At 40.5% G+C, this 23,535-nt stretch overlaps 1 protein-coding gene across 2 annotated transcripts in view; it reads right to left on the reverse strand.

Moving 5' to 3' along the window:
* SLC25A13 (solute carrier family 25 member 13) overlaps positions 1-23,535 on the reverse strand; it is a 188,207-nt gene that overhangs the window by 46,828 nt on the left and 117,844 nt on the right. For both annotated transcript variants that reach the window (XM_046670429.1, XM_046670427.1), the window contains exons 12-13: positions 12,269-12,321; positions 10,814-10,894 (exon numbers count right to left, since the gene is read on the reverse strand). In XM_046670429.1, coding sequence (XP_046526385.1) covers positions 10,814-10,894; positions 12,269-12,321 — 134 coding nt within the window. The remainder of the gene's footprint in view (positions 1-10,813; positions 10,895-12,268; positions 12,322-23,535) is intronic.

The raw sequence follows: 23,535 nt of genomic DNA on the forward strand, positions 1-23,535 counted from the left end.
TGAAGGACTTATACAATGAAAACTATAAGACATACTGACAGAAACTGATAATGACATAAAGAGATGGAAAGAGATTCCTTGCTCGTGGATTGGAAGAATAAACATTGTTAAAATGTCCATGCTACCCAAAGCAATCTACAGATTCAATGCAATCCCTATCAGAATCCCAATGACATTCTTCATGGAAACAGAGCAAAGAATACTAAAATTCATATGGGGCAATCAAAGACCACGAATTGCTAAGTCAATCCTGCGAAAAAAGAACAAAGCTGGAGGTATCATAATCCCTGACTTCAAAATGTACTACAAAGCCATAGTGATCAAAATGGCATGGTACTGGTACAAAAACAGGCACACAGATCAATGGAACAGAACTGAAAGCCCAGAAATAAAACCACACATCTACGGACAGCTAATCTTCCACAAAGGTGCCAAGAACATACAATGGAGGAAAGATAGTCTCTTCAATAAATGGTGTTGGGAAAACCAGACAGCCACATGCAAAAGAAAGAAGGTAGACCACTATCTCACACCATACACAAAAATAAATTCAAAATAGATCAAAGACTTGAAGATATGTCCTGAAACTATAAAACTCCTGGAAGATAATATCAGTAGTACACTCTTTGACATTGAACTAAAAACAATCTTTTCAAATACCGTGTCCTCTAAGACAAGGGAAACAAAAGAAAAAATAAGTGGGAATTCATCAGACTAAAGAGCTTCTACAAGGCAAAAGAAACTAGAATCAAAACAAAGAGACAACCCACCAATTGGGAGAAAATATTTGCAAATCATATATCTGACAAGGGGTTAATCTTCATAAGTTATAAGGAACTCACACAACTGAACAATAAAAAAGCGAACAACCTGATCAAAAAATGTGCAAAGGAGATGAACAGACATTTTTCCAAAGAAGATATACAGATGGCCAATAAACACAAGAAAAGATGTTCAACACCACTAATCATTAGGGAAATGCAAATCAAAACTACACTAAGATGCCACTTATGCCTGTTAAAATGGCTATAATCACCAAGCCTAAAATTAACAAATGTTGGAGAGGGTGTGGAGAGAAGGGACCCCTCATACACTGCTGGTGGGAATGCAAACTGGTGCAGCTACTATAGAAAACAGTATGGAGATTCCTCAAAAAACTAAAAATAGAACCACTATATGACCCAGCTATCCCACTACTGAGTATCTACCCAAACGACTTGAAATCAACAATCCAAAGTAATATACGCACCCCTATGTTCATTGCAGCACTATTCACAACAGCCAAGACATGGAAGCAACCCACATGCCCATCAACCGATGATTGGATAAAGAAGATGTGGTATATACATACAATGGAATACTACTCAGGCAGAAAAAGGACAAATTCATCCCATTTGCAATAACATGGAAGGACCTAGAGGGAATTACACTAAGCAAAATAAGTCAGTCTGAGAAAGACAAACACCAGATGATTTCATTCATATGTGGAATATAAACAAGTACACGGACAAAGAAAACAGTTCAGTGGTTCCAGAGGAAGGGGGGTGGGGTGTGGGCACAGGGGGTGATGGGGAGCACTTATGTGGTGACAGTCAAGAAACAATGTACAACTTAAATCTCACATTGATATAAACTATTATGAACTCAATAAAAAAAAATTGGAAAAAAAAATTGAGAGGGAAGGTACAGAGATTTCCCATATACCACTCCCTGCCCCTACACATGCATAGCCTGCCCATTATTAACACTCCCCACCAGAGTGGTACATTTGTTACAACTGATGAACTTACAATGACACACCATAATCACCCAATATCCATAGCTTACCTTACGGTTCGCTCTTTGTACATTCTGTGGGTTAGGACAAATATACAATAACATATACCCATACTGTGACATCACACAGAGTATTTTCACTGCCCTAAAAATCCTCTGTCCTCTGCCTATTCATCTCTCCCTGCCTCAAACCCTGGCAACCACTGATCTTTTTGCTGTTGTCATAGTTTTGCCTTTTCCAGAATGTTCTACAACTGGAATTACAGAGTATGTAGCCTTTCTAGATTGGCTTCTTTCAGTTAGTAATATGGATTTAAGGTTCCTCCAAGTCTTTTCATGGCTTGATAGCTCATATCTTTTTAGGGCTCAGTAACATTCCTTTGGCTGTGCAAGTTTATTTGTTCAACTACTGAAGGATATCTTGATTTTTTCCCAGTTTTGGCAGTTATAAATAAAGCTGCTAGGTTGTGCAGGTATTTGTTGAAAACATAAGTTTTCCACTCCTTTGGATGAATACTAAGGAGTGCAATTGCTGGATCTTACTGTAAGAGTATGTTTAGTTTTGTGAGAAATCTCCAAACTATCCTCTGAAGTGGCTGTATCATTTTGCATTCCTACCAGCAATATGAGAGTTCCTGTTGCTTCACATCCTCATCAGCATTTGCTGCTGTCAGTGTTCCAGATTTTAGGCATTCTATTAGGTGTGCAGTTGTTAGCCTCTTTTTGTTTTTTTTTTGGTGAGGAAGATTGTCCCTGACCTAACATCTGTGCCAATCTTCCTCTATTTTGCATGTGGGATGCTGCCACAGCATGGCTTGATGAGCAGTGTGTAGGTCCATGCCCGGGATCCAAACCCACAAACTCCAGGCCACTGAAGAGGAGGAAGTGAACTCAACCACTATGCCATGGGGCTGGCCCACTTTCTCTTTTTTTAAAGCCACTCTTTTTTTTTTTTTGGTGAGTAAGATTGTCCTTGAGCTAACATCTATTGCCAAGCTCCCTCTTTTTGCTTGAGGAAGATTGTCCCTGAGCTAACACCATGCCAATCTTCCTATATTTTGTATGTGGGACACCACCACAGCATGGCTTGATGAGTGGTGTGTAGGTCTGCGCCTGGGATCTGAACCTGCCAACCCAGGGCCACTGAAGCAGAGCACACAAACTTAACCACTAAGCCACTGGGCTGGCCCCTAAAGCCACTCTTTGATATGATTCCTTCATGATTCTGACATGGTAATTTCACATGGTAACTATTCAATAAAATCTTTTTCTACTAAAAACATAAGCAATATTGAATAAGCTATGCCAAATACCCCAAGTTGTTTATCTTCATTCTGTTCTTAAGGTGCCGCATATATTTGGGGGTTAGTTGCCATTCTTAGAAATGAAGCCAAATAAAATAAATAGGAGCTTTTTAAAGGTTGGTTCCTTTACTGAGTTATCATGGAAAATGTTTCCTGTGGAACATCCTGGATATCTACATATGTAGGCATGTTATAGCTATTCCCTGAAGTCCATCAATTCCTTCACCCCACTCCAACCCCCGGAGTCACTGCCTCTTCACTGGCCATCTGGATCTAAGTTAATAGCAACACGGTATATCAAACGACTACCCTACCTTTACCGCCCTCATCACCAACACCTTCTTGTCAAGCATTTATTCGTGCAGTAAATATTTTGAAGCCTCTCTCATATGTCAGACACAAGGCTCAGCACAGAGGCATAACAGTGAGACATGGGTCCTGTCCTCAGCATTTACAGATGTGTCAACTCATTCAACATTTACCCAAGGTCCCCAGGATGTAATTATCTGTCAGTACAAAGTTATAAAGGAAGAGCTTCTCAAGCGGCAAAGCAGGACCATATTTGACAAAGATAGGTCATAAGAATACCTGATATAGTCTCTAAGCCTTGGAGAAAACAGAGTTGGAGGACAGGGATGAAACATAAGTACAAATTAAGAAAACTTAAAACATGGAAATTGAAGAATTATGGGTAGTTTCTTTGCTTTGTTTTCTACCTTAACTTTAACATGGTTATTTTTTTCATAATAAAAATCACAATTATCACATATGTTGAAATACAGAAAATGTTTGTGATATGATGTTCACTAAAATATGTATATTTGGTACAATTTTTTGAAGAAAAAGAAGATTGGCCCTGAGCTAACATCTATCGCAAATCTTCCTCTTTCTTTTTTTTTTTGCTTGACGAAGGATGGTCCCTGAACTAACATCCATGCCAATCTTCCTCTGTATTGTATATGGGACGCTGCCACAGCATGGCTTGATGAGTGGTGTGTACGTCCATGCCCAGGATCGGAACCTGTGAACGTTGGGTTGCCCACGCAGAGCACACAAACTTAACCACTACGCCACTGGACCAGCCCCTGTTTGGTATAATTTTAAGTTTGTAAAAATATGGAAATAAATGAAAAGTATTGTAAATAATGTAAAGCTTATGAAAGAAAGGATAATTTAATTCATTTTAATCTTGTTGGAAATCATCTATTAAACTAGGAAATACCACTGATGAACCAAAAAAAGAAAACTTACAATATGGCCTTACAGTTTTGGGAGTATGCAAAAAACTCTCCCAGAGAATATTGCAAATAATAACAATAATAAAATTTGAAAACAATGTAAGTAATTAGATTTTCATTAAACTACAAGTGAATTATAAAGATGCAAGCATTAAAAAAATAATAACCTCATTTCCACAGCATCACTATAATGCATCATAAATCTTGGCTACTTGACATGGTACATAGGAGCAATCCATAGAAATTCAACTTAATGATTGAGCCTCACATCATTCTACATTTATAAGTAGGATATGTGCAGAGACCTGCACAGAGAAATTAAAATTCTGCCTTAAGAAAACTACACTGTGAAGCCACATCTCCCCAGAAAACCCTGGGAAGGGAAAGATCACAAAAATAGGACTTAAACCCACTTTAGGCAGTCCGACTCATCAGCTCTGATTGCCAGAGCATATGTGTTCATTACATGAGGAAATTTTCTCCCTGGTTTGATATGATTGAGTCTGAAATCTCAAGGGATTTCAAGCTCAATCATAAGGAATATGGCTTTTGGTATATTTTATGACAAAAGTACACACACTACTATTCAGGGGATACTTACAGAATTGAAGCTAAAACCAAAATGGTACAAGAAGGATTTGAACACATTTACAGATGGTTGAAACAAATGGATTTGTGAAGTAAAGTTATTAATACCTGGGTAAGGTCATGACTCAAAGCTGCTCTATGGCCTGGCACATAGCACGGATGCTTGCCTATCAAATTTCCTCTCTCAGTAATTAATGAAAAACAAAACAAAAGTGAGCAACGTCAGCTAATTAGCTGGGGCTGAGGATACAAAGAGGCTGAAGGTCATACCGTACGGTGAGAGGCCAGATGGGCAGAAAGAACGTGAAGGGAATTGTTGAGGAAGTCAACATGCTGAGGACGAGAAAAAATGAAATAGCAAAGCAAAAATACGTGCAGAACATTGACAACGCCAAATGCTGAGGAGCAACAGAGCAACAGGAACTCTGATTCACTGCTGGCGGGCAGGCAAAATGGTATGCCATTTCAGAAGACACCTAAACATACTCTTACCATACGATTCAATAATTGCACTCCTTAGTATTTACCCAAAGGAGTTGAAAACCTATGTTTTCAAAAAAAAACCTGCACAAGGACATTTATAGCAGCTTTATTCATAACTGTCAAAACTTGGAAGAAACCAAGATGTCCTTCAGTAGGCGAATGGATAAAAAAGTGGTGATATATCTAGACAAAGGAATATTATTAAGTACTAAAAAGAAATGAGCTATCAAGCCATGAAAAGACATGGAAGAACCTTAATTGTACATTATTAAGTAAAAGAAGTCAATCTGGAAAAGTTATATACTGTATGATTTCAACTATAGGACATTCTGGAAAGGCAAAACTACGGAGACATAGTAAAAAGATCAGTGGTTGCTAGCAGTCGGGGAGAGGGGAGAGATGAATAGACAGCACACAGAGGATTTTTAGGGCAGTGAAAATACTCTGTATGATATCATCATGATGGATATATGTCATTATACATTTGTCCAAACTCACAGAATGTATGACACCACGAAAGAACCCTAAGGTAAACTATGAACTTTGAATGATTGTGATGTGTCAATGTAGGATCATTAATTGTAACAAATGTAACACTCTGGTGGGAAATGTTGATAATAAGCGACTTTATGCATGTGTAGGGACAGGGGGTATATGGGAAATTTCTGTATCTTCCTCTCAATTTTGTGAACCTAAATCTGTGTTAAAAAAATAAAGTCTCTAAAAAACAACGTGCAGAGAGATGCAAGGTCACTCTGAGAGAGACCAAGAAGGCCAAGAGGAGAAAATGGAGAAAGCAGCCAGGTTCCCGGAGCTGCCTCAATTCTTAAGAGCCTTCGATTTCATCTCATATGCACCTGTTCAGTCAGTCTTCATTTAGTTAGTGCTACTTTAGAGACTTTCTGCCCTCTGCAACCAAGAACAATCTGGAGCAGGAATGGGTTCTAGAATCAGCAATAGATCCTCGGAGAAGACATGAAATTAACTACAAAATCTTCATAAAGTAGAGGTCAGCAAAGATGTTCCTGTCCCACAACACTGCTTACTGAACCCTCCAGTGGCCATTTAAAGATTTTTTGCCATTAGTCTCATTGAGAGGTAGAGTCTAATTTCTCTCCTCTTGAATCTGGGCTGGCATAAGTGGCTTGTTTAACCAATAGAATGCAGCGGAAGTGACATTCAAGGTTAGGTCATAAGAAGTTTTGCAGTACCTGGCCCAGACTCTTAGAATGCCTGCTTTTGAGAAGCTTCCTCTTAGAATCGAGCTGCCAAGGTTTGAAAAGCCCAAGCTACACAGAGAGCCACAGCAGATGCTCTGGACAACAGCCCCGGCTGCTCCCAGCCAACAGTAAGCATAACTGCCAACCGCAAGTGGGAGCCATCTTCCATATCCATCCCAGCTGAGCTTTCAGATGGCTCCAGCCTCAACTGCTATCTGCCTATAACCACGCAGAGAGCATAGTGAAAAGCGCCCAGTGGAACACAGTCAATCCACAGAACCATGAGAGATAACAATAATAGATTGCTGTTTGAGGCCACTACGTTTTAGGACGACTTGTTATACCGCAATACAGGGACAGGCACATGAGGGCCTCCAGCTGCATTTGTCAAGACTGACATCTTAAGCTAAGTGGTACACACATGGGTACCTGTATCTTTTTGTTTTTCAAAATCATAAAAATTAACTGCAATTGAATGTGATGCAAAAAAAAAGATGAGTAATAAAAACTTGCCTTAAAAATGGTATCTGATACATGGCTATACAAACAGGCATAAAAATGTCATACATATGGGAATTACCACAATAATGGGAATATAGGTGACAACATTAGGGTCATACTTACTTGTAGGGGGGAGCAATTAAGGTTGCTCTTCATGCCATGTTTTTCTCAATGGTGATATTCTCACCAATCCCTTTTAGAACCAGTGACACGAACATATCTATTTTTCCCACGTCAAATGAATATAAACTCCCGTAAGCATTAGATATATTTGCACATATATGCATACACACAAATATGCATGTATGTGTATGTATCTCAATGGAAAAATACCATGGACCCATTATCAAAAGACTATTAATCAAAAGCATGTTCACTTGTCTTCCCAGAATAGTATCATTTTTTATTGGTATGTCGACAATTTTTACTAAATATAAGCTTCATAAGACAGAGGTTCTTATTTTTTTCCCACATATTTTTTCTGATGAATATTATTTCTTTTCATTGCAATATAGGTTTTCATGGCAAATAAATTAATCATCATATTTATATCTTCCTTGAAACCAGTCATGGTACCATTTGTATTTCCTTATCTGACAACCTTAAGATCCAAGGATCAAAAACTAAAGATCCCAGCCCCCTCAGGAGTTCAACTCTCTATTCCACTAGATGCACAGAAGACAGTCAGTACACGCTTATTTTGCTGACTTAAGGACTACAACCTACAGACCACACGGTACTACGTATGTGTTTTCCTAAAATAGCAGAAATACAGCAATAACAACAATGTACTCAGAGATAATATGTTAGTTTTTAAAGTCAGTGGGAATCTAATTGGAAACGAGTAGTGGTGACAAGCCTTCCTCTGCCCCATTTACTGAGAGCCTCTGCCGTCACTGACAGTGATCACCAATTATGTGTCTCTACAGGGCCTGAGCTTCTGACCCTAGAAGGGGAAGGATGCAAAGAAACAGAAGGTACATATATTTTGTGTAAGGACGCCTGAGGGTCCAGGTCTCTGTCAAAACTCCTACAACTTCTAGCCTAATTTAGAAAGTAGAAGACCAACTTAGGGAGAAAACACATATCACAAAGAACCTTTCAGACTTCGAGTTTGTAAACATCAGTCTCGGCATCTAGTTTAGTCTTGAACTGTGCTGAATACACCACTACCGTTAAGTGTGAATCTATAAAAATGCTCAGAAGAGTCAAGCCAAAATTTGAACAGTGCTCTAAATTAATAGTGCAAAAGATGAGTTTAAAAACAAAGTTAGAGTCACCTTTTTGCATATGTCAGTGAAACATTATTTTCATCTGTTTTCAATTACAGATTTTATTACATCAAAAATATATTAATGAATAGGATTGGATTTATTTCCTTTTCTTCCAAAATTTCCCTTAAATTTACTATTTTTTATTGTTTTTCTAAAAAACTATATATACATATAACAAAGCAGATTGTTAAGCACTATGAATGTTATGAGACAAAGACCTCCCTGCAAATTTTTCCATCTTCAAAGAAATGAGCAGTTTTGGTTACAAGTGCAAAAGTCAGCCGTGTGTACTCATTCTCAGTAATAAAGAAGCAAGGTGAGCTCCCCAGGGCGTTACAAGTCAACACCTGGCAATGGTTGGGTGAACTAAGAAGGGGAACTGCTCATGTGACACAACCTCTCAAAACCCTTTGTGCTCCCAATGGGACAGGTGAGGCTGTGGAACTCACAGTGACTGTCTAGGGCGTGTGACTGGCTCCGATGACAGGGAAAACTGTGTCAGACTGCAAAGAGAGATGCTGCTACTACTTCAAAAGACACATGGAAAATGGAATCATCCATCCCGCTGCTCAGATCTAAAGGGGGCGGGATTGTTTGCTACCTACAGGATTGCTTATCTGGGGGGAAAAAAAAAAAAAGGCAAAATAGGGGACTTGAAACACTAAGGACCACTGTCTACCGCCTTTGAGATGAAGGATGGCAAACCTCATTTCACAGATATTTTAAGTAGCTGTAAAGCCCAAGTGGCTCCAATTTTAAGCCTGTGTTTAGATCAGGTTTGAAAAAGGGCTGCACCTCTTTACAGTAACTAGGCACCACTTCTGATGCCAATCTGTGCTTTGTGTCTGAAATGGGCGACCACATACGAGAAAGCAGGACCACCTACAGTAGGCAAGGCATGCCACAACCGATCTCCTTGGCACCCAGACCCACGTGCGGGCAAAATGCTTTCATTGAAAAGAAAATAAACCTCAAGATTATTGCCAAAATCATGAGTGGTATCACATCATTAATTTTACATTTTAAATTCTTCCAGAGATATATAATCATGCCTTTCCAGCAAGTTTCGCACCTGACTTTTTTTTAAAAAAACCAAACCCCCCTGAGTTAGTGAAACGCCCTGCTCTCTCAGGCCCCTTGCAACAGCTTGAAGAATGGGCTAGATACAGCTTATGGCTATGCCTCTTTAAAGTTAGAAAATCTAGTTACTCAAACGGAAACTACAGTTGTTTGAAATGAACAATACTTACCGGGAAGAGCAGTTTCTGCAACTCCTGATAATTCTTTTTGACTATTATTGTTTGCCCTTCTTATTTAGGACATTAAAGTCTCCCTTTTTCCATCCTGAATGCTCCTAAAGTTACAGAACAAGGGGATCCAACCTGGCTGTCTACGACGGGTCAGTGATCAAACAGAAAGCCAGGCAGCAGCCAGATTCCGCCCATCTCATGAATTACCAGGAGCTAGGACTCCTCAGCTCCTGCTACCTTCAGGGAACCCCCGTCCAATGTTAGACAGGACAATAAGTCCTTTCCAAACAAAGGTTTAATATTCTCAGGTGCTTGCCCAGCTTCTAAACTCAATGATTTTCAAAAAAAGGTTATTTTATGAATACCATTTCCTGCACAGAACAAGCAAATTAAAACAAAAAAAAAGTGACCTCATCTTTCTTATAAGAAAAGAAACACAGGTTTAGATGGAAAATATACCAATATTGTATTGCCCTAGTGATCAAAGCCTGTTTATTTAACCAACCTTATCTTGAAATAGTACCAGTCTTTGTATAAGAGTTTAATTTACTTAAAGTATTTACATTCACATGAACAAACCTGTGCATGAGATAAAACAAGACACAATGCTTTGCTGAACTTCAGAACAAGATGCAAGTTGTTCATCCATATAAAGAAATACTCATTCCAAGCGCTTTTGACAATGCAGAGAGCACTCAGCCAGTTCTTTCCCAGCATCCTTCTCCCAGAGGCACTGGGAAGCTTGAACAGTTGGTGGCACTTATGAGGGAAAGCAAAGCAGAGAGCTACGGCTGCTGACTTCACACTACAAATTTTAGTGCCTGACCCAGCAGAGGGTGCCATGAGGAAAGAATGTACTAAAAATTAACTTTAGGAAAAGTTAGCAAAGATTTTTCAAGGGCCAAACACTTCTGCCACAAATGACTTCTATTGCAAAACCAACCGCAAGCAGTGACAAATTTAACAGGCATGACTTAACAGGCAATAAGATCAGAAACATTTACCCTTCCACCTCAGGAGTGGTTCGCCTGTCTAGGAAAAGCCGAGGTGCCCTAGTAGACTCTGTCCTTGTTCAGGACCTGTGGTTGAACAGAAACCTTAGTCCACACTGTTTACCAGGGTAATGATATGCATGCGAAACAAGTCTTTCCAATGCAGAGATCTGCAAAAGGTACTTACACAGCCTCCAGCAAGAATTTCTGCTGCAAGTGGGACCGAACCATCTTTATGCATAAATTTATCCCTCACAAAATCATTCACCTTGAAGAAAAACATTTATAAAAGCTGATGAAAAACATAAAGAAACTCATTAAACACATATAAAACATATCTATAAATGTTATTTTTTCCTGTCTATTAATTTTGAACTGCATAAATTAACAGATGTTAAAAGAGTTTGAGAAGTGCTCTTAATAGCATATATGTAGTTTTAAAAAAAGTAAATAAATATATATGTATTCCTGATGTTTCAGAGAGAACAATATTAAAAGACAGATGACTGATAAGCCCTAAACTCAAATGTGTCCTGTAATTACAATAGCATAAGGAGAGAGACATATTGACAACAGAAACAAAATACATACTTTTCATAACTTAAAAACTATTTATAAGGTTTGATCAAAAATCACTTTCAAGTCTAACCAGATTTATTCTAAAATAGTATTTCCTCTCGATGATGAGTGCATCACTGAGACAAATTTGGCTGAGCAGATTTCCCAGCTTAGTAGAAACTCAGTATGTAAAAAATGTCTCAAGGAACATCAATAGCATTAATCAATTAATTAATTATGATGTTCTCAAAATGGTATGCATCACAAGCAATTTTAAGGATCAATCATGTTTTTGGAAGATAAAAGCCAAATAAGATTAGCTGTCCCAAGATCACATAATAAGACAGTAAAAAAAAAGAATTTCAGGTGCCAAGGCTAGCCCAATCTAAAAAGTAGAGTTGAACTTTCTGGGGCTTTATGACCTTAGCAATATAAAGGCAATATCTGTCCACTCCACAAACACTTTCTGAATACCTTCCACCTGTCATATGGGAGCCAGGCACTGGAGAAACGATCTGACAGAGGACCAACTTCAACTAGAACTCAGATCCCTCAATATGTGGCTTTGGCAAAAGCTTATAGAATACACCCTAAAAAATGAATTCTATAAACAGCATGTGTAATTAAATGAGTTCATGCTTTGGAGTCAGAAAATTCTGATTCTGAATTCTAGTTTTCCTACCCACGAATTGTGTGAACACAGGTAAATACTTAAACCATGTGGGCCTCACTTTCCTTATCTATAAACTGTGGGTCACACTTTGCTTGAGATTGAAACAGTAACAGATAATACATGTAAGCACCTAACATGGTAGGTAGTGAAGGAAATCTAGCTGCTGCTGCTGCCATTACAACAATGATGATGATGATGGCGATCACCAAAAGTCTCGTTCAAATATATTATCACACTTTTGGATGTTCAGTGTTAAATGGTGAATAATGAAAAGTTGTGTATGCTGAGTGTCCTACATTCAAATGAACACCTCTAAAGAAACACAAACCTGCTATTCACATAAGAATATCTGCTAGATTCTTGAGTGTCTGCAAACTCCCTTTATAAGAAGCATCAACACAAAAGACTTACTGTAAGTTTTATGGCCTTCTCTGGGGCGACTCCCAATAACTGTGGCAACAGACCTAAAAAAACAACAAAAAGTAGTTTATTAAATAAATTAGCATTAACTAAACAAATCAACAGCTCTAAAGAGGGGATCACCATCTAAAAACCAGGGCAATCTTTGCTGCAATTTTCTGCTATTACCTTTAATGGGAATAGTCAAAATGGAATGTTTGAGTACTAATGCCTAACAGCCACATCAGGCCCAAGTAAATTCCCTCTCACGTTCCGGATCGTTTGCACATCCGGTAAATCAACAGTATTAGTGATAGAGGAAATCTCATTATTTCACAGCAAGTTTGCACTTTCCCTCCTGTCTCTTAAATAAGTGGACTTTAGTGAATATATTATTTTTTTCTAACACTTTTCTCATTTCCTCACCCCCAAATGTCCACCGAGTTCAGCCATTCATTCACTTAGCAACTATGACGTGGTGACAAGTCCAAGACAAACTAGGTTCTTGCTCTGACTGGTTTCAGATGGAAGGAGGGAAGAGGCATTCCTAAAGAAGTGACAATTGGAGAAAAATGCATTCCGGGAAGGGGAACAGATAGGGCAAAGAAAGCAGAATAGGAAGAAGCCTGGTGTGCTCAAAAATGAGAGGAAACATCAGTGTGCCGCCTCGCATGAAGCAGGCACAGGCAGAGGCAGAGGCAGGAGCCAGATGCTGGAGCCACATTGTAGGCCAGGATCCTGAGCTTGATATGTTCCAAGTCAGATGAGAAAGAATTGGAGGATTTCAATCAGGAGAGTGACGTGCTAACTCAACTTTTAAAAGACCACTCCAACTGCTGCGTGGAAAATAGACAGGACATACTGATTTTGTGTGTGTGTCTGTGTGTATTGGGAGAGGAGACAAAGAGAAAGAAAAATGGGTTTGACTGCTGTTGCTGGATTTTTAGCATGAACACCTGGGTAGAGACAAGGACGCCTGTGGAGAGTAAGAGGTATGGGTGGAAAGCAAGGGGCTCTGTTTTGGACATGTTAGGTTAAGTGGGAATTAAGAATCAGAGCACAAGGGGCAGGTGTGGCCTTTGAGAGGAAAGGGTCACTTCCAGGAAAGGCAGTTACAGCAGTATTGGACCTACATTTCTGAACCAAAAAATGGTATCATTTTCATTTGTTCTTTCTAAGAAAATAAAAGCCTTTTCTTGGAAACACACAGTAAGCTCACCCCAAGAATCAGAATATATTGTTCCCTGTGTCATACTGCTGTCCTTGAGAGGGGCTTCACGGTGTCATCCTTCGTCAGTAAGTACAATTTTCTAATTCATCTATATAAAAAGGTCCACTTGCAGCCTCTCCTGAGAGACCAGCCCTGTCTGTACCGTGTTCCTAAAGGAGCAGCTTGCAACCAAAAGTCACTAGCTTGAGGTCTGTACATATCCAACCTGCAGATGTGTTTTACTCAATAGCCTGCAGATGTGTTTTACTGAATAATTTGAACTTATTGTAAAGATAGATAGATTGATAGATTGATCTGACAGCCCTGGGCCTCTTTCTGACATCACAGCAATCTGCTCCAGTTGGACAGGGCTCTGCCCTTTAGACAGGACCTAAGCATCAATTCACCAAGGTCCCCACCATGGCCTAATGCTGACATGGCAATGAGGACAAGTGTCAGTTGTCATGCATCGTTTTTATTGCTCTGCTGATATCCTCACCATAGAGGAAATGTTTCTGTGTGCTGTGCCTCTACAGAAAGGGAAAACTAAATAGACCATGACAGTTTCGTGTTTCAGGAAAAATGGCAGAAAGCTCATTTCACTGTGGAACTAAGTGATGAGGATGCTGATGCCAAGGAAAATTTTCTTAAAAAACATCTAACATACGGTTTATTATGTGTCAGGCACCATTTTAAGCACTTTACTAACTCACTAACCCTCATAACCACCCTGCAGAGAGGAAACTGAGGCATACAGAGATTAAGTAATTTGTTTTGAGTTATCCAGCTGATAAATGGTGAGATTGGGATCCAAACCTAAGCCCTCCGGCTTAAGAGTCTATGCCTTTAGACAACACTCAACTCTGTCCCGCGCCTAATATGCAAACGTGCATCTGCCTCTCACATCCGGCCTATTTGTTCACGTCGATATCCTGCCTGGATGCTATAAACATTTGAATTTGCAATGTCTTCTCTAGACAACCATATTTTTGAGCCCCTGGGCCACAGCTGACTGGACAAGGGGAAGACACCCAAAAGACATGCAGCCAGTGAGTTCAGCAACCTGGGCCCTATGACCTGGTACCAAAAGCAGAGCAAGCCAGTCAGGATCCTTCTCCCAAGAGCATGACAGAGTCCTCAGAGGTGAGGAGCAAGTTAGCACAGAGCCACAAACTGAGAAGATACCCTGTGGAATGGGGAAAGCAGCCAGCTGAAGCCATGTATGTGCTAACGCCATGAGGAAGCAGAAACCACAAAGAAGAAAAGGAAGTGGGTTGGCGGAGAGAAGAGAATGTGGAGCAAATGGACACCAAAGAGAGAGAACACACAGCCCATGAAAGATGCAGGGGTGGGAGAGCCAGCCTTGACCATACTCCAGTCCCTGCTGAGGCCAGGTTCTGGTGAAACCCCAACCTGGGATCCCTCTGAGATCTCTGCCTTCTCTCTCTCTCTCACATGAACTCTCATCAAAAGCTCCCCTATGTGAGTAGGGCTATGCTCTTTATAATCTAAACGAACCAAAGCGGCACAGAAAACCTGGCTATGGAGTCATCTGGGCAAAGCAAGTGCTCTTATTCAAAATAAGCACTCTCTCCTCCCATACTAGACTCACTTATTAATCTTATATCATATAACATGAGATAATATGGTATCTGTAATATGAGAAGAAAGGCTTTATTTTTACTTTATGAAAGTACATTAATTTCTACTAGTAAAATGCAGGGCTAAGCTGTTTAAACTACATCTTAACATTTACAACATTTCATTTTATTCTCTGCATTCAGGTCAAGTACCAAAATGTTTAGCTACATATTTACTCGCTAGATGTATTTTTCTCATCATTAAATTGTAGACCAAAACCATGGATGGGCTGAAAGCACTGTGATTTAAATGATGATCTCTTGTCTCTGTAACTACCCTGTGACAGTCTTCTAAAATGACTAATAAAAAACAGCCCACGGAGCCAAATGACTACAGCGTTAGATACAATCACTTCAGCCAGCCTTTTAAGCTATTGAGTTTTGTCTTTCTCACTATAAATTTAGTAATGCACTGTGAACAGCAAAAAACGAAAGAGAAAACCCTGTATTTAAGACTAAATATAGGGCAGCAAATATTTATTTGTTCCGCAAACATTTATCAAATGCCTTCTGTGTGCCTGGTACTGGAAGGAAGGGGGAAGAATACAATAAGATCTGTGCCATCCCTTGGAGAAATTCTCAGTTTACCAGAAAAGGGAAACCTAGGTGTCTCCGTGTGCCAGAGGGGACAAATCACCTAAGAATAGAGTGGTGAGCGCCTCAGCCCAGGGGTATCAAAGTACTTCGGGACCACAGTGGAGAGAGCTAGTTATTCTGCCTGCAGGAAGGAGGACAGCATCAAAGAGGACATGCTTGACCTGGACCTTTAAGAATAAGCAGAGGTTCAGTGGAGAGAAGAGACATGAGTAGAACAGAGGGCAAGGTGGTCCAGGCAGAGGGCACAGTACGTGAAAAGGCACCAAAATCTCAAGATCATGGCACTTTCAGGGTCAGGGCAAGATCACTGGAGGCTGTGGTTAGATCACAGACCTTGTAATAAATAACAGTAGTGTGATAATGACAACAGCCCATATTTGGGGGCATTTACCACACGCCAGGCACTACTCTATGTGCTTTATGTGAATCAACACATTTAATCCACGCAACAAGTCAACAATTCGGTGCATGTTACTTTTATCCCCATGAACAGATGAAGAAACTGAGGCAGGCTTCAAGGAGCCTGCCTAAGGTCACTCAGCTGTTAGATGGGGCAGTAGGTTCAACGCAGGCAGGCTGGCTCGGGGGTGCTCTCACCTGGTGCCCTGCACTGCTTCTCTCCCAGGCCACACTAAGGAGCTTGGACCAAATTCTGTAGATGCACAGTGTGGCTTTTAAAGTACAGAGTAAAGTTCATAAAGGAAAAAGTTCCAGAGGCAGGTGAAGGACAGATGGTATGAGCAGAGACCCAAGGCAAGGAGAGTAATTAGGAGGTCAAAGTAACACAATCGAAGGCCCCAAGTTTCACTCTATTAAATGAATAACTTCAACTCACTAAGAATAAAACCGAAGTACAAATCCATTCCTAAGACCTGGGCCAGATGTCGGCCCTGAGGGAGGTCCTGGATAAGTACCATTCTTGCGGTGACTACCCTGGCCAAACAGGGAAACAAAGGTGGCTGTGGATTACCGTCACAGACGCAGGCCTTGACACCATTAGTCCTGGGTAAATATCCTTTGGGAGGTCTGATGCTCTGCGGGACAATGAAAAGTCACAGAGGAGGGAATTTCAATCACCCTCCTGGTTCCTTGACTTCAGAGAGAGGAGGGGTAACATGGCTCAGTAATGCCTAAAACAGCCAGGCTCGTTAAGGCCCTTCAACACGATCACACTGAAGTTTAAAGGACACGTGTGTTTGACATCTGGGTAACTCAGCAGAAAAACTAGGCTTCTAATACAAGATGCATCTGTTGAATTCTGGAAATTCATTGTACCATTAGAAACAGAGAATGGATGTGTGTGTTGTTTCTAACTTGTCAAAACAGCAGTCTATTTTCCAACTGCCTCAAATGAAATTTATTAGTGTGGTTAGTTTTCTAATCTTCTCATTTTAGTTCAGCTCCATCAGCACATATGGCAATGCTTCCTTGGCAAACTTTACCAGAAGGCTGCTAATGCGAGAAAAGATTTACAGGGTACAATATTAATATAGTATTTTGTCTTCAAATTTCATAGGGCTGAGATATAAATCACACTATCCCCTCTGATTCCAGTCCCTTTGCAACCCAGTGAGAACAGAGCTAGAGGTGTGGGAACTGAGCCCACATCAGGAACCTCCAACTTAAGCTTCATATGGGACCCCAAAAGGAGGTTCCTGTGAGTATGTGCTAGATCAGAGGATTACTATGCTATTCTTTACTTAAAAACTTTTCAGAAATTCTAGAATCTCAGAGTTGGAAGGGACTACACAAAACTCATTAATAATGCTGCCCTAATTAAAACTACTTAGGGGCCGGCCCCGTGGCCAAGTGGTTGAGTTCACGCGCTCTGCTTTGGTGGCCCAGGGTTTCGTTGGTTCGAGTCCTGGGCGCGGACATGGCACCACTCGTCAGGCCATGCTGAGGTGGTGTCCTGCATGCCACAAGTGGAGGGACTCACAACTAAGAATATACCACTATGTATTGGGTGGTTTTGGGGAGAAAAAGGAAATAAATAAAATCCTAAAAAAAAAAAAAACTATTTATTTCAATGGCATGGCAGCAAAATGAAGGGCTTGGCACATGGCCTTTAGAGGTAGACAGACCTGGGCTGGAACCCCACGTCTGCACCTCTTCCATGCTAAGTGACCTTGGGTACATTATTCTTTGAACGCCAGGTTCCTTACTGGTAAGCCAAGGATGCTAATTATGACTCACTAGTTTATTATGATAATTATATGAATACATGTACACAAAGAGCCAGACACTGTTCACAACCTATATTATGTATTCAAAAAAATGTGATGTTTCTTTCTACCTGACTCTTCAAGGCATATCCTTGATTCTCTTCTTGCTTACAAGAAGCAGTTCAGCCTGAATAATGTTCAAGCCCAGAGTTAGGTAACTAGTATAAGGCTGTTCCCATGGCTTTATGCCCATCCTTAGAACAGCAGTGAGGGCACATACGGTCTGACAGTGTCTAGTGGCCCCGCCCACTTTAGGCAAAGACAAGGGAGTAGTACAGACATAACAATACATCTTCAACTACATGTTTTGTTTTGTTTCTTTCCCTGAGGAAGATTTGCCCTGAGCTAACATCTGCTGCCAATCTTCCTCTTTTTTTTGCTTGAGGAAGATTCACCCTGAGCTAACATCCATGCCAATCTTCCTTATTTTGTATGTGGGTTGCTGCCACAGCATGACTGCTGACAAGTGGTGTAGATCCGTGCCCAGGAACTGAACCCAGGTTGCCAAAGTGGAGTGCACTGAACTTAACCACTAGGCCATGGGGCTGGCCCCTCAACTACATTTTTAATGTAGTTAAGAACTTTAATTTAGTTAAGAACTTAAACATTTCTCAACCTCTGATGATAAGCAACTTTTTACAACATAATTTCTACTGAGTGGCAGGAGAGCCAGGTGATTAAGGGCATGGAGTCTGGAGCCAGGCTGGTCCAGAATTTGCATTCAGAATGTTATTTATTAGCTGTGTAATGGGCAAGTTATCCAATCTCTTTGTACCTTAGTTTCCACATCTGTAAAATGGGGATAAACACAGTACCATCTTCATGGGGTAGTTTTGAAGATGAAATGAGTTAATATACATAAAGCCCTTAGAACAGGGCCAAACACACAGTAAGTACCACAGAAGTGGTTTTGGTTGGTTGTTTTTATCTTTATCAACATCACCATCATCATCACTATCCTCCTCTTCTTCCTTCATGGAAACTGGAATCTAGAGAGGGTAAGCAGCTTGTTCCAAGTCAGTAACTGCCTGGTGACCATGCAGTGGCACTCAGAGTCGAATTCAGGTCCCCACTATTTTCAATCACAGCTCCAGAACCCCTAACACTCAGCTCTTCCCTGTTCACTCTAGTGGACTTACGGCTCCAGCTTCTTTCTCTGCTCTACAAAGGCATTTCTTCTGGCCCAGACTGTTCTGAAACTTTTTTCTGGGCCCCGCTCACACTGGGCTGTCACCCTGTACTGACTGGCCCTTTCACACAACAAAAGGAGGGTGGCTACGTGACAGGCATCCACATCAGGCCTCCATCTCTTCCTCTCCAGCTCCTGAATGTTAGGTTCTTTAAACACTGGAAGCACCGAACAGCAGAGCCAAGTTGTAGGTTACGGCCTGGTGAATGAGTAAGTCAGGGAATAACTTGGGAATGGGGTTCAGGGAAAGCCAGTGGGGTCAGGAGCCAGGGTGACGTCCACGGACAACAGCAACCACATGTAGCAGGTGTCCCAAAAGACCACGCTGGACGAGACAAGCAGGAGCATAGATGTTGAGGGGCCACAATAAGGAAGAACCTCCACAACTAAGGCAGCGTTTCAAGCTCAGGTCAGACAAAACCAAGTTCAAGAGTGCCCAGCCCAGCCCTGAGAAAGGTAGCTCAGAGCACATAAAATGGGGTAGAAGACACGCAGGGCAGAGACAAGCAGCAGAATTTTGTACAGGAAATTAATGCCTAAGAGACCCCTATTGCTATAGCTAAAGCCCCCTCCAGCACTTTTTTTGTGTTATCTAGTTTCAACCCAGAGGCGACCCCTCCGATGTTAAATTCTTACCCTCCTGACCTCACCATTGAGGCCACTACACTTGCCCTATCTTCCCAGAGAACCTTCCTTGCTTTCAACATCAGATTAACCTTCATTCTGGAGCTATCAGCACTCTGCGCCCCTGTCCCACAGCTTTTATTCCTGCTCCTATTTCCATGGCCTTCTCTCTTCACTTGCTCAAGCATTCTTCCCTCCCTCCTCCCCTCCCATTTGTCTGTCGGCTTTTGACTCATATTGCCCCCAGGCATAAGGCATTTCCACCCTCCCCACTACACTATCCCCTTTCACAATCCTCATTACAATGCAGTTCTCTACCAGCTCTTGGGGTGCTATCCCAAGGGACTATACAGAGGAGCTGGGGAAATGGCAGGGGCAGGGGGCAATGGCAGATATTAAGATTTAGACGCTTGTTTATCTGGGTTAAATGTTTTACTCAAACTGTTAAGAACCATCTGCTATCTTAGCTATGGCTCAGGATTCCTTTGGGAGACTGAGCGTTACAGTAAGTGAATGATACTGATCATGGTCTAGAAAGAACTTGAGTTCCTTTGACTCTTCCTCTATGTTGGGGCTTTCCAGAAGGGAAGATCATTGGGAAGATGGATTATATCCACCCCTTTAGTTGTTCACTCTGGTATATGGCAACTTTCAGGGTTCCAGTTATCTTTTCTTGTATCTAAACTATTTCCTTGCTGCTGAGGTTTAATCTATTTCCCTTGTTTCAGTCTCAGCAATGACAGTAGCTCGTTATAAATCATCCTTCTTGAGGCCTGGAACTAATTTGTTTATTAATATTCTCTTCTCCAGGCTACGTCTAGTTTCACCTTTTTGTCATCTTTCCCAACTTTCCAAGCTCGTCACTGCTCTCATCTGGCCCCCTCAGGCCTCTGATAACACCCCACCCACCTTAGCTGAAGTTTGTGTTACCTTAGTCTCCTATTTTAATGCCCTGTGCTCAGTACAGTTGGCTCACTGTAGATTTCTGGAGATTCAATTACCCAGCTCATGAACTGTTCAAGTCTTTCATTCATTTTTATTTGGTCTCCTATAACCAAATATCTGCCTTTTGATCTTTTCACAGCTTAATACCATAAGTGAAATTGGCCAAGAAAATAAGACTCAAACCCATCCATTTGCACTTATTAGATGTTTTGGTAGACGAGGATGGACACCCATGACTCAGCGCAGTTCATTGCGGTTTGCTCCAAGATGTGTGTTCTTAAGCTATGCAAAACAGAGTTGTAGGAACTCCTATCATCTTATTTTGGTGCTAGGATTTTTAAATTTATTTTTAGCCACAAGAGGAATCTCACTGGGCATCCATGTAACTTGGATACTCTCTTATATAGAACCATTAACCACAAGAAGAGACCTAGCTTAAACTAGCTGTCTGACAAAACTTCCTTCTAGAATGCAAACGTATCAATAACTTCTGGAGATATCACCACAATATCCTCTAGATGTCACCTTGAGAACATTCCAGGATGGAAGATAACTGCTTTTGCACCACACAGACAACTTGAAACAGATACATTTAAAACTTTGCAAGCCTGGATCAATGCGCTGATTAAAAAAGTTTTCTGGCAATTACCTAAAAGATTAAGTTGTGTTCCAAATTAAGTTTAATTCATAAAATGATCTAATTTCTCTTTCTGGCAGATTTTCTTTATGGCTTTTCCCATCGGCAGAAACAAAAACAAAAACCTTTCTTTAAGAAGTCTTTCTCATGGATCCTAATTCCTCCTGAATCCACCTTTCTCCCCAACATCCTCCCCAAATTATTTTCCCATTTCTAAGACTGCTCATCTCATTACTTGAAGCATTTGAGGGAGGAGAGAGTAGCAAAGTTTGAAGGCAGAAATCAGTTATTCCCGTAACATTAAGAGCATTTAAGTATGGATGATTACCCAATCAATTGTTTCTCTTTAATAGCCAAGTCTATAGCAGGCCAATAACTGACTTATTTGGTCATGCGATTCATGCAAACCAAATAAGCTGTCAGGTAATTCATTAAGGATTTTAAACACCTGAGTTGTCTCCAAACATCAATCTGGAGACAGGGGAGAAACAGACGAAGATTTTTTTACAGGGACTTCAGGGAGATCTGGATTATCTTGGTGTTATTTCAACCGGGGGTGTGATTTTCAAAAATTACAGAAAAACCTAGGAAAAGCAATCATTTTCTTGCAAAGAAAGCAGTCTGTATTATAGAGAAGGTTTGCAGAGTCAGTCTCATAGGATTTCTAACAACCAAAACTTACCCCCAAAATGAGAGACTCCCGAGACAAAGAAACAGAGTAAGACCTAACCAACTCACAATACCAAAGTGACTTGTGGCTGTCCGAGGCACAGGACTCGACGTCCACGGAAGACGCGCGCTAACAATCCCACAGCGGTGGTATCATTCTCCTCTGGACTACAGGGCAGTGACTCAAACCTGCTCCCTGACTACGACTGGGTAACCGCCAGAACTGCGTGCAGATGCTGGCACGTACCAGAGAAAAGAAAAAGCGATGGAGTGTTGAAAGTGTTCTTTAAAAATAACTTTCATTTTAGCAGTTCTACGAGGAATTACTTCTAAACACAAAAACAGCTTCCCTTTAGAGATCTGTATTCTTGTCACAAAAAGAAAAGCAGAGAGATGATTATTAACCTTATAATAAGGATACATGCCGTAAGCAACTTTTTTCAGGGCCAACTGCCAACTTTTTTCCAAAATATGCATAAAGATAATTTTAAAATAGGGGAGAGAACTTACTTATACAACATTTCCAAATTACACTATTCAGGAAATATTAGCAATTATATATGTCTTGATGCGGAAAAATTACATGTTAAGCAAAATTCCATAATAGGAAAAAATATGCTCAATATTTCAAAACATGTTTATAAATTAGAGATGTACACTGACATCTTCTCAAATACTGCCAGGTGAAGCATTAACAGTAGCAATTCTAAATTCTCAGAATTGAAATTTAAGTTTTCCCCGGGAATAATAAAATTTTTAAACAATAAAATTACATTTAATGAGAAATTTATAGTCAAAGAATCATGCATATCTTGACTTTGTATACAAAGGTTAGAATACTGATTCTTAGAAATACTTCAGGGTTTTTTTGTTTCTATTATAGTTTTTTGCTAGTAATAATGGTTTCCCATTTCATCTGATCTGTCTTACCCAATGATAAGCATTTACAAGTACGCAGTTATATACAATTATTAATTAATGACTTTGTGCAAGGCACTAAAGGGAATTGGTCCCCAACCAATTAATAGAAATAAGTCATCTACGAAATTAGACTATAAACCATTTTTTTAAAAACGTGAACTGCCAATCATCTCTTTGCTCTCAAGATCCAAATTACAGAACGGAGCTAAACAAAGTCTTACAGTAAATCTTCTGTTTTAAAATCGTCTACTAGAAAAGAGAAGAAATCAGGGAGAAATGAACACAGGTGACTCCCAGAACTGATCTTATATTCACACCCTACTTATCCTCTCACTGAGGACCCCTGAGGGTTAAGGCATTCAAAACAGGTTAGATAAATGGCTATTTCTAAACCAGAAAAAGGGTGAGGAGCCGCCTCTTTGGGGTTCAGAGTGAGCCTCCATTTCTCTCTAATAGGCCGGCACACTCCCCTTCCCTGAGGGGCTAACACCGGCCCCTTCCATCTCACAGAGGTAATAACTAAAGCAGCAAGAGGTCTGTGGGGTGGCGCATGCCAGCGCAGCCCTCAGCACTCAGGTGTGCTTTAAGCTGTTCTGTCCATGGGGTCAAAAGGACAGGTCAA

The sequence above is a fragment of the Equus quagga genome, chromosome 8 (assembly GCF_021613505.1).
Source record: "Equus quagga isolate Etosha38 chromosome 8, UCLA_HA_Equagga_1.0, whole genome shotgun sequence".
NCBI lineage: Eukaryota > Metazoa > Chordata > Mammalia > Perissodactyla > Equidae > Equus > Equus quagga.